The 19950-nt window shown below is 40.6% G+C and overlaps 2 protein-coding genes across 2 annotated transcripts in view; one reads left to right on the top strand and one right to left on the bottom strand.

Annotated features, from left to right (window-relative positions):
• Positions 1-254: 254 nt before the first annotated feature.
• RBBP9 (RB binding protein 9, serine hydrolase) lies at positions 255-18803 on the bottom strand. Its single transcript, XM_008540476.2, has 6 exons — positions 18726-18803; positions 13522-13772; positions 12233-12275; positions 11370-11475; positions 7152-7237; positions 255-6735 (listed from the first exon to the last, which is right to left on the bottom strand). The coding sequence occupies exons 2-6, from the start codon at positions 13615-13617 to the stop codon at positions 6509-6511; spliced, it is 558 nt and encodes a 185-aa protein (XP_008538698.1). The 5' UTR covers positions 13618-13772; positions 18726-18803; the 3' UTR covers positions 255-6508.
• The window catches only part of SEC23B (SEC23 homolog B, COPII coat complex component), a 43258-nt gene continuing 41955 nt past the window's right edge, over positions 18648-19950 (top strand). The window contains exon 1 of the mRNA XM_070589503.1: positions 18648-19321. The gene's annotated coding sequence lies outside the window, so the exon portion shown is untranslated. The remainder of the gene's footprint in view (positions 19322-19950) is intronic.

Raw genomic sequence — 19950 nt, 5'->3', positions numbered from 1 at the left:
TAGGCTTGGTCAAATCAATGCTAAACAGCCCTGTTAAAATTATTATTCAAGTGATTTATCTAATTTGCTTTTCACTTGTCAAATAAGTTGTTTTAAATCTTAATTGTTTTTCATTATAAAATTAATGCATGTTCATGTGCATGTAATACATATAGCAAATTCAGATAATCCCCAGGTGTATAAACTGAAAAGGAGATGTCCACCCCACTTACCTACCAAAATTCCTATTCCCCAAAGATAATTGGTATTAAAAGTTTATAGAATCTTTTCTGACTTGTTTATTTGAGCACATTTAGAAACCAAAAGATTGTTCAGGTTAAAATGATGACTTTGAGTCCCTTTTAGGCAAAAGCAGTGTGGGAATTCACATTACTGCAGCAAATGTCAGGTTCTGCAACATCAAGTGTGAGTTAACTGGAGATTGAGGCTATACTTAGGGATCATAACAGCCAAAAAATATTGGGAAATGAAAAAGAGGGTTTTTTTGAGGGAGTATGATCAGAAGAAAAATCTTGGAATGATGTTGAAAGAGATTTATGTAAAGGACTATGGAAGTTAAAACGTAGAACTTTTTACAGAAGAAAATTTGAAGTATGGGAAGATTATTTTTAACAATACTTAAGGCTGGAGAGTGATGTCAGCATCATGGCAGAGAGAACTTGCCTGGGAGACTCTCCCCTCCAACATACAACAAAAAGGGGCATCCACACTCCAACAGAGGACATCCTAACACAACACAAAAACGTCGGAGAGACACACAGCCATACAACGGAGGCCGGAGAGGCTGGAACCCCCCTCAGAGGAGCTGCAATGGAATAAGAGAGAACGTCACCCCCTCCCCTAAAGACTGCAATCTGCAACCACAGGAGGTTTTGTGAGAGAAGGAACAGGGGAGGGGACGTTCATTCGAAGGAACATCAAGGACCACTGAGGGCCTGTGCAGCCTACATGGAAGACCTCTACTGGGGTGAGGACTTTCATGGGGGGTGACCTCATCAAGCCAACACCCCAGGAGACCAGATAGCAAGAGCAGAGTGAGAAAGCCCAGAGAGCATGGAGGAGACACCTGCCCCGCCCCTGCTCCACTGCCTGGGATCTCGGCTGAAGGCAGAGGGCTCAGAATACATGGATCTTGACCCACACCCAGTGGCAATAGGCGGTAACTGCAACCAAATAATATCAGGATGTGTAAGATCCAACCTATCTCCTCTAGCAATATCAAACACTATATCAAATCTCCAGACCAGAGAGAAAACGAGAAGTACCCAGAATTCAGTCCTGAGGACACACAAATTTGTAATATAACTGACAATGAATTCAAAATAGCTATCATCAAAAAACTCAATGAGGTAAAAGAGTATGTAGAGAAACAAGTTCAGTAGCTACTTCACAAAAGAGATTGAAAGTATAAAGAAGAATCAATCAGAAATAATAGAGATGAAAAATACAATGGAAGAGATAAAACAAAATAAAGATTTCCTGAATGCTTGTGTGGACATCATAGAGGAGTGTATCACCATAATTGAAGACAGACATGTTGAAATGCTCCAGACAGAGGAGGAGAGAGAACTAAGACTAAAGAGAAATGAATACAGTCTCCAAGAAATATCCAACTCAATTAGGAAATGTAACATAAGAATTATAGGTATTAGAGAAGGAGAGTGGAGCAGAAAGCATGTTCAAAGAAATAATAGCAGAGAACTTCCAAAACCTAGGGAAAGAGAGGAAAATCTGTGTCAGTGAGGCTTCCAGATCTCCTAGATATGTCAGTGTAAAAAGACCTACTGCAAGGCATATAGTAGTAAAACAGGCAAAAATGAATGACAAAGAAAGAATACTCAGGGCAGCTAGGCAGAAGGAAACAACTACAAAGGAACCCCTATCAGGCTTTCAGCAGATTTCTCTGCAGAAACCTTAGAAGCTAGGAGAGAATGTAATGACATGTTGAAATCTTTAAGAGACAAAAATTTTCAGCCAACAATACTCTATCCAGTAAAAATACCCTTCAGATATGAGGGAGAAATAAAACTTTCCCAGACAAGCAAAAGCTAATGGAGTTCGTAGCCACAAGACCCACCCCACCTTACAGGAAATCCTCAAGAAGGCCCTGATACCAGAAGAAAAGGGGGAGAAACGGGTCACAACAGAGTGAGGAGATAAATGGGTAGACAATCAGAATAGAGCAAATACTCAAGTATAGCATTAAGCTAAAGGGAAGGAAACACCAAAAACAAAGATAATCCTGTCATTTTAACCACAAGCTCATAACACAAGATGTCACAAGATGTGAGAAAAACAACTTAGGAGTGGAGGAGGAAAGGGACTGAATCGGGTTAGACTAAGGAATTAAGAGGCCATCAGAAAATTGACTATCTTCTACGTGAGATTCTGAATACAAACCTCAGGGTAAGCGCTAAACATAAAAGCAGAACAGAGACACAAATAATAAACAAGGAAAAAACAAAGAAACATCATAAAGAACTACATAATTCAGTCGGTAGACCAAAACACGCAGGACGAGAAACAAAGGAAATTCAGGAAAATGAGTGATAAAATGACAAAATTGAGCCGTCATACATCAATCATCATCCTAGACATAAATGGATTGAATTCTCCAATAAAAAGACACAGAGTGGCAAGATGGATTAAAGAATAAGACTCAACAATATGCTGCCTCCAGGAAACAAAGCTCCAATGACAAACACAGGCTCAGAGTGAAGGGATGGAAGATGATACTCCAAGCTAATGGCAAGCAAAAGAAGGCAGGTGTCACAATACTTATATCAGACAAAGTAGACTTCAAGATAAGACAGATAAAGAGAGACAAAGAGGGGCAGTATATAATGATCAAAGGGACACTCCATCAAGAAGAAATAACTTAGAAATATCTATGCACCCAACACAGGAGCACCAAAGTTCATAAAGCTACTATTAACAAACCTAAAAGAAGATATTAATAATACCACAATAATAGTAGGGGACCTCAACACTCCACACATCAATGTATAGATCATCCAGACAAAAAATCACCAAGGAAACAGTTAAATTAAATGAAGAGCTAGACCAGATGGACTTAAAAGACACATACAGAACATTCCCCAAAACATTCCATCCAAAAACAGCAGAATACACATTCTTCTCAAGTGCACATGGAACATTCTCAAGGAAGAAAGCAAGCCTCAGTAAATTTAAGAAAATTGAAATAATAACAAGCATCTTTTCCAATCACCGTGCTAGAAAACTCGAAATTAATTACAAGAGAAAAGCTGAGAAAGGGACAAAGATGTGGAGACTAAACAACATGCTACTGAACAATCAATGGATCATTGAAGAAATTAAAGGAGAAATCAAAAAATATCTGGAGACAAATGAAAATGATAGCATACCTTACCAACTCATATGGGATGCAGCAAAAGCCATATTAAGAGGGAAATTCATTGCAATACCTTAAGGCACACTTTAACAAACAAGAATAATCGCAAATAAGCAATCTCAAATTACACCTAACTGAATTAGAAAAACAATGACAAAGCCGAAAGTCAGCAGAAGGAGAGAAATAATAAAAATCAGGGCAGATATAAATGCTATTGAAACAAAAAAGGCAATAGCAAGCATCAGTGAAACAAAGAGCTGGTTCTTTGAGATGATAAATAAAATTGACAAACCCTTAGCCAGACTTACAAAGAAAAAAAGAGAGAAAGCTTAGATAAGCAAAATTAGAAATGAAAGAGGAGAAATAACAGACACCACAGAAATACAATGGATTATAAGAGAACACTATGAAAAACTATCAACAAAATGGATAATCTAGAGGAAATGGATAAATTCTTAGACTCTTACAACCTCCCAAAGCTGAATCAAGAAGAAACAGATAATCTGAATAGACCAGTCACCAGGAAAGATATTGAAACAGTAATCAAAAGCATCCCAGAGAATAAAACCCCAGGACCAGATGGCTTCCCTGGGGAATTCTACCAAACTTTCAGAGACGATTTAATACCTATCCTTCTCAAGCTATTCCAAAAAATTAGGGAAGATGGAAGGCTTCCTAACATTCTACAAGGCCAACATCACTCTGATACAAAAGTCAGACAAGGACAACACAAAAAAGGAAAACTACAGGTCAACATCACTGATGAACATAGATGCAAAAATCCTCAAGAAAATTTTGGCAACCTGAATTCAGCAATACCTCAAAAGGATCATCCATCATGATCAAGTGGGATTTATACTAGGGACACAGGGATGGTTCAACATCTGCAAATCAATCAATGTGATACACCACATCAACAAATTGAGGAATAAAAACCACATGATCACCTCAGTAGATGCAGAGAAAGCATTTGACAAGATCCAACAGCCATTTATGATAAAAACTCTTAACAAAATAGGGATAGAAGGAAATTACTCCAACAAAATAAAGGCCATATGCAAGCCCACAGCCAACATCATACTTAATGGGCAAAAACTGAACGCCATCCCTCTGAGAAAAGGAACGAGATGAGGATGCCCACTATAACCAGTCTTATTCAACATAGTAGAGGGGGATTTGGCCAGAGCAATTAGGCAAGAGAAAGGAATAAAAGGAATCCAAATAGGGAGTGAAGAGGTGAAACTCTTGCTGTTTGCAGATGACATGATCTTATATATAGAAAACCCCAAAGAATCCATCAGAAAACTAATAGAAATAATTTACAACTACATTAAAGTTGCAGGGTACAAAATCAACTTACAAAAATCAGTTTCTTTTCTATAATAATGAACTTACAGAAGAGAACTCAAGAATACAATTCCATTTACAATTGCAACTAAAAGAATAAAGTAACTAGGAACAAATTTAACCAAGAAGGTGAAGGACTTACACAATGGAAACTATAAGACATTACTGAAAAAAATTGATAATGACATAAAGAGATGGAAAGAGATTCCATGCACATGGATTGGAAGAATAAACATAGTTAAAATGTCCATACCACCCAAAGCTATCTACAGATTCAATGCAATCCCAATCAGAATCCCAATGACATTCTTCATGGAAATAGAACAAAGAATCCTAAAATTCATATGGGGCAACCAAAGACCCCGAATCGCTAAAGCAATCCTGAGCAAAAAGAACAAAGCTGGAGGCATCACAATCCCTGACTTCAAAATGTACTACAAAGCCATAGTGATCAAAACGGCATGGTACTGGTACAAAAACAGGCACACAGATCAATGAAACAGAACTGAAAGCCCAGAAATAAGACTGCACATCTACGGACAGCTAATTTTTGACAAAAGTGCCAAGAACATATAATGGAGAAAAGATAGTCTCTTCAATAAATGGTGTTGGGAAAACTGGACAGCCACATGCAAAAGAATGAAGATAGACCATTACCTCATGCCATACACAAAAATAAACTCAAAATGGATCAAAGACTTGAAGATAAGTCCTGAAACCATAAAACTCCTGGAAGATAATATACATAGTACACTCCTTGACATCAAAATAAAAAGGATCTTTTGCAACACCATGTCTTCTCAGACAAGGGAAACAAGAAAAAATAAACAAGTGGGAGTTCATCAGACTAAAGAGCTTCTGCAAGGCAAAAGAAACTAGAATCAAACCAAAGAGACAACCCACCAATTGGAAGAAAATATTTGCAAATCATATATCTGACAAGGGGTAAATCTCCATAATACATAAGGAACTCACACAACTGAATAACAAAAAAAGTAACAGCCCGATCAAAAAACAGGCAGAGGATATGAACAGACATTTCTCCAAAGAAGATACACAGATGGCCAATAAACACATGAAAAGATGTTCAACATCACTAATTATCAGGGAAAAGCAAATCAAAACTACACTAAGATACCACCTTACACCTGTTAAAATTGCTATAATCACTAAGACTAAAAATAGCAAATGTTGGAGAGGGTGTGGAGAGAAGGAAACCCTCATACGCTGCTGGTGGGAATGCAAACTGGTGCAGCCACTATGGAAAACAGTACGGAGATTCCTCAAAACCTAAAACTAGAAATACCATAGGACCCAGCTATCCCACTACTGGGTATCTACCCAAACAACTTGAAATCAACAATCCAAAGTGACATATACTCCCCTATGTTCATTGCAGCACCATTCACTACAGCCAAGGCATGCAAACAATCCAAGTGCCCATCAACCAATGATTGGATAAAGAAGATGTGGTATATATACAATGGAATACTACTCAGCCATTAAAAAAAGACTAATTCATCCCATTTGCAACAACATGGAAGGACCTGGAGGGAATTATGCTTAGCTAAATAAGCCAGACTGAGAAAGACAAACACCAGATGATTTCACTCATATGTGGAATATGAACAAACACATGGACAAAGAGAACAGTTCAGTGCTCACCAAGGGAAGGGGGGTGGGAGATGGAACTTAACTTGACCTGCTTATGTGCCCAGTAATGATATGATAATAGATTTTGTTGCTCTACCCCTACATTGGGATGTAAAATAGCAGAAATCCTCCTGACTATGCTGGTACTTTCAGCAGAGCCTTTACCACACTAATCAGTTCATGAAACTCTGTGTTCTGAAAGTGGCCACGGTCAGTGAATCTGTACAATTTGGCTTCCAACCTATCAGCCACTTCTTGTTGCTCCTTCCAGGGAAGGAAAGGATCATCAGTGGAGCCAAACTGCACAATGTGAGAGCAGTTGGCTTTGATCTTCTCCCACTGCCAGGGACGGTTGAAGTATCCTATGGGGGAAAACAATAGAACCTATCATTGCTCTTGGATAATTTCTGTTGTAGCCATTCTAAAGTATCTGGTGAAGACCATAGCAGAGACATAAAGAATCAGATCCTGAGTGTAAGTTAGATGCCCTTTTTTAGTTTTCAAATCTGTAGGCCTTGAGATCATAGGTACTTGTGAAGGGAAAGTATATGGCTCAAATAAAAGCAGGGCTCTAAGGTTCAATTCTAGACGATGGATTAGAAAGTCATCTACCGCCCCTGAAAGTGCCTAACTTATATCCAAAGATGGGTGGTAAATATTCCTCATATGCCATTAGATTTTTTTTTAGCCTATCCAAAAGACAGTACTGTTATAATCTGAACTAGCAACCCCATGACTAGAGGAAGGGCTTTTCTGGGGTTTCTGCTTTTAAACTTACCACTTGCACGCTCATTTTCATCCCCCAAGTCTGATGTGTATGCAGACACTAATACAATAGCATATACTCGATGTGTTTCTGCATACCTAGAGAGAGAGAAAGTATGTCAGCTAATATTTAATGTTAAATCTGATCATCAAAAAGTCAATAAACCACCTGAACACTCGTTTGATTTAGCTTACAGAAAGCGTGTGTTATATATGCTGCTGAAGTTAATATGAAAAATAGCAATGAAAGTGTAGAACTACAAGCCCAATGGTTAATCAGTTAACCTTGGCTACTTAATGAGTTTGTACTCATTTTTTAAGGCACGATAGTCCCCCCTTATCCATGGTTTCACTTTCCATGGTTTCAGTTACCAGCAATCAACCATGGTCCAAAAATATTAAATGAAAAATTCCAGAAGTAAACAATTCATAAGTTTTAAATTGTGCGCTGTTCTGAGTAGCACGGTGAAATCTCATGCCATCCCGCTCTGTCCCACTTGAGACGTGAATCATTGCTTTGTCCAGCGTATCCATGCTGTATACATTACCTGCCCATTGGTTACTTAGTAGCCATCTTGGTTGTCATATTGACTGTCTCAGTACTGCAGTGATTGTGTTCACATAACCCTTACTTTACTTAATAATGGCCCCAAAGTGCAAGAGTGGTAATGCTGGCAATTCGGATATGCCAGAGAGAAGCCGTAAAGTGCTTCCTGTAAGTGAAAAGGTGAAAGTTCTCAACTTAATGAAGAAAGAAAAAGAAATCATATGCTGAGGTTGCTAAGATCTATGGTAAGAGTGAATCTTCTATCTGTGAAATTGTGAAGAAGGCAAAAGAAATTCATGCTAGTGTTGCTGTCACACCTCAAATATGTATGTATAGAACAAAACATAGTATATCTAGGGTTTGGTACTATCTGGGGTTTCACGCATCCACTGGGGGGCTTGGAACATATCTCCTGAGGATAAGGGGGACTACTGTAGTCCAAACCTTCTGTAATCCTTTCCAAATAAACATGAAAAGTGTAAACAGGGGCAGGCATGGTGATGTAGTGGTTAAGTTCATGCACTCCACTTCAGCAGCCTGGGGTTCGCAGGTTCAGATCCTGGGCACAGACCTACATACCACTCATCAAGCCATGCTGTGGTGGCATCCCACATACAAAATACAGGAAGACTGGCACAGATGTTAGCTCATCAACAATCTTCCTCAAGCAAAACAAAAAAGAGGGAGATTGGCAACAGATGTTAGCTCAGGGCCAATCTTCCTCACCAAAAAAAAAAAGTGTAAACATTCTCTTTGATGTGTGCATTAATCTATCTTCAGTATGTATCAGCATTACTTGACTGGTCAACATGTAGATTCTCAGGCTCAGTCCCAGAGGAGTTGATTCAGAGGGTTGGGATTGAGGCCCAGGAATCTGCATGTTAAGGCACGTTACCTCCCCCAACCCAGGTGACTAACACGAGTGGTCTGTGGACCATTTTTTAAGAAACACTGTACCATACCAGAAATGTACCTCTTTTACCACACACTCCACATTGCGCTTTTTATCTGTTTGTGTTCTATTATATCTGTCTCCCCTAATAAACTGTCAGCTCCTTAAGGGCAGGTCTGAGCCCTCTCGATCTTTGTGACCCTGGTGCCCACGACAGCGCCCGGCAAGTAGACACTCACTATTTGCAGACAGGTCTCTTACTCTGCAAAGCCCAGGCTGAGGAAAGATGTGGAATGGTAATAGTTTCAAGAGGCCTTTGTGCCAGGAAAGATTTAGGGTTGGTATTTTGTTCCTGGGCCTAAACATTTTTCCTCAACCTTTTGTTTTGAAAAATTTCAAATCTATAGAAAAGTTAGAACAACAAGCACCTAGATCCATTAATTTTGCTGCATTTCACCCCTAAATACTTCAGCATGTATCCCCTAAGAAGAAGGCATTCGTTCTCTATATAACCACAGTGCCCTTATTACACCTAACAAATTTAACATTCAGAGTAATATCTGTATTCATTTTTCCCCAATGGTACCAAAAATATTCTTTAAAACTGCTTTTTGGGCCGGCCTGGTGGCACAGCATTTAAGTTCACACATTCTGCTTTGGCAGCCCGCGGTTCGCCAGTTCAGATCCCGGTGTGGACATGGCATCGCTTGGTACGCCATGCTGTGGTGGGTGTCCCACATATAAAGTAGAGGAAGATGGGCACGGATGTTAGCTCAGGGCCAGTCTTCCTCAGCAAAAAGAGGAGGATTGGCAGTGCATGTCAGCTCAGGGCTAATCTTACTCAAAAAAAAATGCTTTTCAATACTAGACCCAGTCAAAGCTCATGCATTGCATTTGGTTTTCATGACTCTTTAAACACTCTAAAGTGTTTTGTTTTAAATGACATTGACTTTTTTTTTTAAGTTTAGGCCAGTTGTCTTGTACATTATCCCCTAAACTGAATGTTTCCTCAAGATTAGACTGAGGTTAAACATTTTGGGCAAGAATACTACATAGGTCATGTGTGTCCTTCCCACTCTATCACATCAGAGGCTCACCATGCCAGTTGTCCCACTACTGATGAGATTAAGTTTGATTACTTAATGTGATATCCATCAGCTCCCTCTATTGTAAAGACACGATTTCCCCTGGTGATTAATAAGTAGGCTGTGGGTGGTCCTCTGTGACTGTGTCACTATCCCATTCCCCTACAATCTTACAACCCATGGTTATGGCATCTTTCTCTTTGTCTACCTTAGCTTTAGAAGTTAATTCTTAGAAAGTTGCTGACAATCCTGCAATAAGTTTCAGGGGTCTCTAAAAGAAGGCACATCTTGGGGCCGGCTCCGTGGCCGAGTGGTTAAGTTCACACGCTCTTCTTCGGCGGCCCAGGGTTTCGCTGGTTCAGATCCTAGGTGTGGACATGGCACCGTTTGAAAGGCAACACTGAGGCGGCATCCCACATGCTACAACTAGAAGGACCCACAACTAAAATATACAACTATGTACTGAGGGGACTTGGGGAGAAAAAGCAGGGAAAAAAAAAGGCAGCACATCTTATTAGCCAATAGCCTGAGAAAAATTCAGTTGGCCTTGAGTTGGTACAGATTTTGTCATAAAGGGATTTCTTCGTTTTCCCAGACAACGCCTGGTACCTTTTAAACACTATGACTGTACCATAATTTGGGAGCTCTACATTGGAAAGCATTATTATTCTCATAGCTTCGATTAATGTGGCTGAAAGGTTACGGAATGTGGCTAGAGTCTCTGACATGCAGTTTATGTGACAGCCTAAGCAACTGCTTGGGACAATAAGCTACACAAATAAAAACTATAATCCTTTGTCATCCAGCCTAGCAAATCTGGAAGAAACCCAACCCTAAAAGGCTTATTCGGCCAGCTAAGTCCCTACTCCCTAGGTCTTATAAGCCTAAAGGGAAAGCCATAATGTTCTATAGAGAGCATCAGGATGTGCCCATGAATCCTAAGGACCAGAGGGCAGGAGGGAGGGCATAACAGCCTGCCTCTCCAACAAGTATTTATTGAGCACCTACCATATGCCAGACACTCTTCTAGACACTGGAGCTTCAGTGTCAGAGTGAGCAAAGTCCCACCCTCAGGAGGCTTGCATTCTATTGGCAGGAGACAGACAAGCAATAAACAGGATGTCAGATGGTGGAAGTGCTACACATAATAAGGGGGATAATAAGATATAAAGGGGATAGGAGGGTGTGGGGTGAGGTTGCTGTTTCATACAGAGTAATCACAGAAGGCCTCGCTGAAAGGGGACATTTGAGCAGAGACTGAAAGAGGAGGAGAAAGCCATGCAGGCATCTAGGGACAGAGGGTCCCAGGTAGAACAATGGCAGCACAGGCCTAAGGTAGGCACGTGCCTGGCTTGTTAAGGAAAGGCAATGAGGTCTGTGAACCAGGCTGGGGGCTGTGAAAGGGAGACAGTAGAGAGGACATTACAGCTAGTGGGGGCCTTGAAGGCTGAGGAGTTTTTCTGAGAGTGACAGGAAGCCGCTGCTGAGGTTTAAAACCACGTTTTAAAAGAATCACCATATCCTAGTAAGAGCAAAAAAATTTTTTAATCTACTAACCAAACCAGGAGGGAATTAGGACAGATTATGTTACCACTTTTGAGGTCAGCACTATTTCCTCTGCAGTTGAAATTAAGACATACACAAGCTATTTCCCAAGCGAGCTTGGCTGGAGCCCACAGAAAGGTGACACTTGAGCTAGGATCGCACCTCATGGCTGCGATGGCCCCGGAACTGTGGCCTATGATGATGGTCTTCTCATCACAGTGCAGCTGCGTCTCCATGAAGGGCAGCCAGATACTCTCTCGAGCTGTAACTGAGGTTCAGGGTGAAGAAAGAGTGTCATTTCATAGGGACAGTCTTAATCTAATGCTGCCCCGTCTTTCTAACATGACTACTCAGCAGTTCACAACTTCTAAAACTGCAGGACCACAATGGGAGGTGGGGCTATTTTAATAGAGCCAAAGGTTTATGTGTTGCTGTTTTGAAAGACTCATATCCATAGTTTTGTTTTTATTTTTTAGCATGTTCTTGTAAGAAAATACTGAGGAACTTATAAAATATAACTCTGAAGATTTAACATAAACTTTCCCACTTAAAAAGAAAACGACGATATTCTATCTCAAATTCACGAACATATGTATTTTTTCTTTCCAAAACTGAAATTCCCGAGACAAGTCACAGGCATACTCAAAACAGAAGTGGCAATGTAACATTTTTAAATATTAGGATCTCATACAGATGCCATAAAGTTTCATCATATCTCTGCTTAAATGAAACACACATAAGTTTTGCCTGAAAATATTTGTCAACTTATAGAAGGGAAAATCAAGTTGCTTGCAAAGTTAAAAATTAAACTTAGCCAAGCCCAGGTGCTTTTCTTGACCTTTTCTAGAATTTTCTATAATGTTTTTTGGTTTACACTCTCCTCCTCAAACTACTTGCCATTCACTCTTAGGTCCATACTGTATTCCCTTTGGCTTCTCTACTATGATTTTCCTCTTCTCTACCAGGAAAATGGCAAGATCAAAACCCAACAAGATGAGACTATTTAAAAACACATTTAAACTTACTTGGGTCAGGCATGTTTTTAGCCAAACACTGGAAACCAGGTATCTATGATATGAGGGGGAAAAAAAGTTATAATAAAGAGCTTAATTACAACTAATACTTTGCTAATAAGAAATGAGACACCTGATATGATCTTTAGCAATTCATTAAGTATTTGCTTATATTATGAAAAGAAGTGAGTTAAGCGCTACAGGATTACATATGAATATACAATCCTTCCTCATGAACTCCATCTGTCTGTAGTTCTACTAGCTAGCCAGCTGTGTGGATGTCTATAGAGAGAGACCTGTATGTGCATTTGTGCATCCGTATTTATCAGTGTAGCCATCTACATATAGAAGAGGGCATGAGTGAAAGCATTCTAGACAGACCTGGAGCCAAACAGACTGTGTGCCGGGGAGAGGGTAAAACATGGTACTGACATGTGGTACAGAAAGTTGGAAATCCCCCACTCTTGGACAGCTCCAGCCCTGACCTTTTGGTTTGCAGCTCTGGCCATGGTTTTCAGCCACAATCCTGGAATTTTGTTCTAGAAACCTACTTTACACTAGCTCTAGAGGATGGCAACCCAGGAAGCAGTCTTACTGTCTGGTTATGGAAGAAGGTTAAAAAAAAAATCAAGATGCACAAGACAACCAACAGCAGGATACTATTTTTATAACGCTCACAAAGAAGCCAAATCAAACATATTGTTTAAAGGATACATACAAAGTTTGCAAAAGTACTTTAATTTTAAAAGGGGGAGCAAATGAAAAAAATTTCAGGATGTCAGGGAAATGAGATGGGGGATATATACAGGTGGCTTCAAAAATATTGGTAATGTTCTAGATTTTAGTTTGGTGATGGATTTGCAGGTATTCATTACGTTATGCTTCATAATTTACATATGTGTTATATATATCCTTTGTATATACTAATATTACACACTGATTTTTTTGTTGTTTAATTTGAGGCAGAGAGCAAAGAAGACAGATGTAAAATTAGCTGGGAAGTCCCAAATCTGAACCGGCGGCAGATACAGGGAGGGTGAGGGGGCTCAGTCTCGGCAGTTCTAAGAGGTGGTGCCTTGTACTCTAGTGACTGAGCCCGCAGAGAAGCCCTCCACGCGGTTTAACCAACCCAAATTCTGACCGCTAGTTTAAGACAGGGCAGCAGGGGAGAGGAATGAAAACACGCAGGGTTTGCTGAAGGTGGGTAGGGGGAAGACACCCGTTCAAACTTCGGTCCTCCGTCCCCTCCATCCCCTCCAGCTCCCGGCAGACTTCCCAGCACAGCGAGACGTGTCTCTTACCTGCTCCAGCTCCTTCTTCACCCAGCCGTACCAGCCGTGGGTGGCCACATCCCCGCCTCCGTTCCCGGGAACAATCACTGCCTTGCTAGAAGCCATGAGTGCACACGTGCCAGTGTCCCTCAGCACCAAGTCCTGCAGTGCTCAAAGTCCAAGACCGAAATCGCAGGGAAGCCTGCACTGTGGCATTCTGGGAAGTGTAGTTCTAGGGCGCCAATAGGGCAATTCCTTTACTCTTTGGCCCTCCTTACAGCCTAGGGCAGCCAAAAACAAACCTTGCGAGTTTCCCCCAAATGTAAATCAGCTTTTACTTGCCTCTTACTAGTGCTCCCATTTTCCACCCCTTATTTAGGGTAGGATAGACTGTGACATGCCCAGAATGTATGTCTTTCCTAAAATTACTGATATTTCTATAGGAAAGTATGTTTTTAGTTCCAAACATGCAGAACACAAACTATTTATTAGTTGAGAACTCCTTAAATACATATTATTTTTCTTTCTGGTTTCAAAACAGTTCTTAGTAGAATAGTCAATGTCAGCTTTGGTTGTTAATTTTCATTGCTTTAAAAATGCTGTCATTATGAAAGGTATCACTGTTGGTGTAGGGCACATGAAGAACATTCATACTTAAGCCAATTTAGAGACTGGGAAAACTGAGGTACCAAAGAAATGGTTAACCTATTATGAATGGCAGTCCTGAAATTTTAGGAACTGGTCGTACCTTACGGATATATCCAAACCTGATTGAATTGAGGTGGGCAGAAGTGTGCATATGTGATTATAAATAGAAATGAACAGGAAAGTGCTTCTTATTCTTTGCCTTTCCCATGGACTTACTGTGAACATCAGGCGTGTATTAGCAGCCGACGTTGAGAAACACTCTTAGGCATTTCGTTTTTTGGACAGGCACAAGTCAGTAATCAATGGTTACACTGCCCACCACCACCCTCTTTAAGAAGAGCAAGACATACTCTTTACTCTTGAACATTATACTCTGTACATTTTCTTAAAAACGTCGATGCTAGTGAATTTTAAATGTAAACTCATTCACTTCAGAAAGAAAGAACTTCTGATACACACAACACCATGGATGAATCTCAGAATAATTATGCTGAGTGAAAGGATGCCAGACAAAAAAAGAGTATATACCATATGATTCCATTTGTATAAAACTCTAGAAAATACAAGGGGCACAAGGAAACACTATGGGGTGATATAAAAGTTCATTATTTTGTGGTAATGGGTGTCAAAACTTAACAATTCTACACTTCAAATATGTGCAGCTTATTGAATGTCAATTATACCTCAATATAGCTGTTTAAAATTAAAAAATGAATGAAAACAAGCAGAGGCATTCCTGTAGTTGAGTGGGTGTTTCCCTAGTGGTTTTTCATTCAAGAAACAATGACACTCCCTTAACAGGAACTGTGGGCTGAAAACGGATCTATCCTTCCTTAAGATTTGCCTTTCTTCTCTCTCATGGAGTGCTTAGCTCTTCCTTTGAGAAGGAGAAAAGAAAAGGCAATGGCCTCAATTCTCACCCTTCTCAGATTATGTCAATAGTAATTGCAGAGGTTATCTAATTACACATAAATCCACCTTGGGTTTTTTTCCTACTTTTTTATCTCTTGTTTTTTCTGAGCACGTCATTATCAGAGAAGAAATAGCTTGATTTCAGAACAAGATTTTTATGAATTAAAAAAAATCTGAAAATGCACGTTTATATCTGGTACATCATTTGCTAATATTGAAAGAGCTGTTCTCAAGAACTTGCCAAGGAAGTTTTAGTCCTGCTAATGGATTCAGCCACCCTCCGCTAAGGCCCTCTTTCTGAATTATCTTCCTCTGCCTGGACTTTTCTTTTCAGGTCAGGATCTCTTAAGGCAGTTTGTATCTGCTTCAAGCTCACTGTCCAAGCATTCTCTCCACTTCTGTGGTTACTTTTCCATTTATTTCACTTATTGTTTTTTTAATTCTCCTGAGAAGAAAGGGAAATAAAAGGAAAGCTTTTCTGGAGTCTTGTGGGACACATGGAAGTTAATCAGGAAAGGAGGTGAACAGGTTGTTCTTAGCAGAGAGGAAAGCATGCGAAAGGGCACAGAGGCAAGACAATGCACATGGGCAGCGCGAAAGACAATTGGTCCCATGCTGTAGGACTGGGGTATGTAGATGATGGAGGCCCTCAGGTACCACAGTAAGGGCCTCTGCTTTATCCTGTGATAATGGGGAAACTATGTAGAGTTTGAAACATGAGAATGTCAGGGTCAGATGAGCGATTTTGAAAAAATCAATCTGGCAACCAATGTGAGATTTGGGTTTGGCAAAATTCTGGCAAAGAGATCATTTGGAATGCTGTTGAGTAATCCAATGAGAGAGGATGAGGGCCTGAACTAAGCAGGTAGATGGAATTGAGAAATATTTAGAATAAGAAGCCAACAGGACCAAGTGATTCATTGTCAGTTTCGGGGGTTGGGGGGTTAGAGATGTATGAAAAAAGTCTCTTCCTTCCACCCTTCTGGGTTCTTGGCTGGGGCTCTGTAGCAAAAGACAGATTAACAAGAGAAAAGCATACAAATTTATGTGATATAAGTTTTACATGACCTGGGAGCCTCAAAAAAAGAAATGAAGATGTGAAGAAGCAGTTGAACCTGACTGTTTTTATGCTAGGTTTAATGAAGAGTGGAAAGTTGTGGGCAAACAAGATAGGACAAAAGGATATGAGCTAAGGGTAGTAAACTGGGAGAAACTTAGCAAGGCCTGTGCATTCTGCTTCCTCTCAGCATCCCTCCATCTTCAGGATGCTGCTTTCCTCCTGGCAAAGGGAGGAGACCTCTTACATGAAGCTCTTATGATCTGCTTCAGGGGAGAAAGGGGAGGTCAGAGAGTCTTTCCTTGCATCTACCATTTCTCAAATTCCTTTAGCTTAAATATTCAATATGCCTAGGTGCCATACTTCGGGGAATCATGTCCTGAACCCCATGAAAGATAAGGAGGGGCCAAGGATAACTCTAGTTTCTAGGCTGAGTAACTGGAAGGAGAATGGTATCTCCCAGTGAAATAGATAGTACCAAAGGCAGAAAGAATTCATTTTCCCCTTGAGGGAAAATGTAAGTTTAGGACGTATCAAGATTGAGGTGCCCAAGAATACCCAGAGATATCCAGCAGGTTGTTGAATATATGATTATATTAGATTATTGGTCATTGAAAACTATGTCTGGAAAATTGTGAAAGATTTTGAAATAGTCAAAAGAGATTACTGGGTGAACTTTCCCTGGAACGCTGGGCATTTTTTAAAGGACCCTGTGGGGTCACCTAATTGCAAGCAGCATGTGCCTTTGTCTTTGACTAAGCTATTTCAAAACTCTGTAGAGATAGAAATTAACTTACAGAAAACTATCAGTAATGCAAATGTGTCCTACCCATAACAATGCCGATGATTCCTGTCCACAGCAATGCAAACTAATTTTTGTGGTAGAGAGTATGTCTCTATAAAATCAAATTCTTCTTTGAGCTGTTTTGAACATCCTTACTGGTCCCCTCATTAAAGAATGAGTTATATAGAATCTCTGACACATGCTCATTTTATATTTGTGTGAGAGCCATAATTTTACCTATTTGAAACTTTTTTAAACAATTTTGGAGGTTTCACCAACATCCCAATGGATTCACCTGACAAAACCAGGTAAACCGTTTTGCTGAAGAACACCTCACGGGCCGCTTAAGTCCAAGCATGTTTTCCTCTTGGATCCCAAAGAAAACAGTGAACATCCAAGTGGCAATAGTACAATGTTGCTGACTCTGTTTCTCTAGGTTTCTTTTCTTCTCTTTACTGATTTTGTGTTTTTGTTTCTGATACATTTACAGCTGATAAATTTTTCCCCAGTGGTGGCAGCAATGATTAGAAATTTGGTTTTATATACTAACGATTTGTTGGTCTCTTTACGTAAATTAATAATTTATAAAGATTATTCTCTCTTGGGTAAGAGATAACAGACAATCTGGTTGGTTAGTCTTTTTTGTTTGCCTTTTTGTCTACTATGAGTTCAAATCAGTTAAGACTTCCATGCCCACCAGGGAGGGGAACACTCTTTGTTAGCTGATCTAGTAAATTTCTGTTTCTGTGTTCACTTTTGACTCGTGGCTGAAGTTGTAGAACCAAGCTATCTGCTCTCTGTGTCTCTGTGTCTTCACAGCTGTAATTGAGAAAAAACTTCACCTTTTGTTGTGAGAGTCTAAAATATTTTACTACCTTTGGAGAGTTTTAGTAAATTAGATTATTACATCTCTTAAAAGAGCTCTGTTCTGATTGGCTTATGAAGATAAATATACACTTATAGAAATAAAATATTTCCAAAATTTCCAGAAAACAGGGAAATTAAACTTCTAAAATTTTAAATGTGCTGATTTTTAAAAAAATCCTTCTTACAGAAATTTCTAGTACAGAAAGAATCCAGGTTCAAATAATTAAAGCAAATCTTTGGCAAACGGTATGCTTTTAACGTTTGGTGAAAAAAAGACAGCTATGTCTTTTCTCAGTGTAAAGTCTAATACAAATGTGTATTTTATTTTAGTTGTTTGTTTCCTGAGTAAGAGAATAATTCGAACTTCCTAAACTTATACCAGTTTATTATCAAATAACATTACTCTTACATAGTTTTAGGAACATGAAAAAATGTAAATTTGTTCAACAAAACTGAATCGTTATTCGACAAACTTTTTACATTAACAGTAATTACATTTCATAGTACATCTACTTAAAACTAATTTCTATGATCTCTAAGTAACTTAAAACTTTGTACTAATATTAAATCGAGCTAATTATTAGTAATTCTTCGATGACTAGATACGTTCTAAGCATAATTTTAAGTTTACATAGTTTTGATTCTTATTTCTATATGTTATGGAGAGGCTGTATCTCTGCATCAGATTAATTAAACGTGCTCATTTTTACCACTAATAAGGTGTAAATCGGTTGTGATGGTCGTACGATGTTGTTAATATGTTGTTACGAGTTTTAATAGTCTCCTAAAGTGCTTGAATATGACAGTTCTGAATTATTCACCCTCTCATAGAAGGAGGACAGGGATAGACACGCAGAAAGAAACTATGCACTAGCGCCGGTGTCCCCAGAGAGCGCGAACCCCACAGCGAGAAAGAGGAGGAAACCCTGTAACGTCAAGAAGCCTGACTACACCTATGGAACTTACAATGAATCTTGTGCATGCGTCCACACGCTGTTTTCCGACCCACCCCCCAACCCCACCCCAACCCCACCCCCCCAACCCCCGCCGCCCCTTCCCGCGCGCTGACGTCGTCTTCCGGCCAGCTAAAGCTTTCCTCCGCGAGGCGATGTTCCTTCTTCCCGTGCCTCACGTCATCGTTCTCGCTTCCCGGTAACTAAGGCGATGACAGACACTTCCGACTGAGGCGGCCGGACGCCGTATTGAATCAGAGCGAACTCCTGAGGCGTGCTAACTGCGCCTCGGAATCAGTCCGGCAGGCGCTGGGGTTTCCTGAAGCAGAAACGATTAGAGGTGAACGTGGAGAAACGTGTGTGCTGAGGCACTGTGGTTTTTGTAGAGCGAGAACTGATGGTCTTGCCCTGTTCCAAGATGGCGGCACGGCTTCTCTGAGAGTCTTGCTTCCGCTTGTCCTCCGGAGAGGCGCTCCTTGATTGGCCAGCGGACGGCGCCGTGGAGTGACGCCCAGGGGCGCCGACCAATCGACTGAGAGCTGAGCTGGACTTGGCGGTGGGAGCCGGAGCCCGGCTTTTGCGGCTGCGGGTGCGGACTGCTGCGGCCAGGTGAGTGGGGCGCACAGGAGGTGGCGGGCCGAGGGCACGGGCAGGAGACTCTGTAGGGGGCGGGTAGGTTGCTCCTGGGATGAGGCCTTTTGCCCGCGGGCAGAGGAACCGGGAGAATCAGTGACCTAGGGGTCCGCTGAGAGTGACGCGTTCCCCGCCAGGCCGGGCGGCGGCCGGCTTCTGGGTCGAGATCCCTCAGAATCGCGGGGTGCGGAAGGGTCCAGCCCCTATTTTATACCTGAGGAGCTTGAGACTCAAGTGAACGGACTTCTTCGTGACAGAGCTGGAGCTAGGACCCAGGTCATTGGACTTCTTTCTAGGATTAAACTGTGCATAAACTTGGCTACTGTGCCCCAAAAAGTTATGCCTTGGTGAGATAAGAGTGGTTCCGATTTTTTTTGGCAGATGCTACTGCAGAGTCTTTCCGGTTCTTTCATTAACTCACTTATTCAGCTATTAATCTCTTCAGCTACCCTTTCCCTCTGAGAATTTGATGTAAGCCGTAGACCCAACTCCCTAGAAAAATGCATGTTCGCTCGTGCACACAATTTTGCGTACAATTTCAGAGGATTTCTTGACCCTCTGAAGTGCCCCGTTGGTTATGTGTCCAGAGTTAAGAATCTGTGCTC

This window comes from Equus przewalskii, chromosome 21 (genome assembly GCF_037783145.1).
Source record: "Equus przewalskii isolate Varuska chromosome 21, EquPr2, whole genome shotgun sequence".
Classification (NCBI taxonomy): Eukaryota; Metazoa; Chordata; class Mammalia; order Perissodactyla; family Equidae; genus Equus; species Equus przewalskii.
The sequence above is the reverse complement of the archived record's forward strand: the minus strand, read 5'-3'. Positions and strand labels throughout refer to the sequence as shown.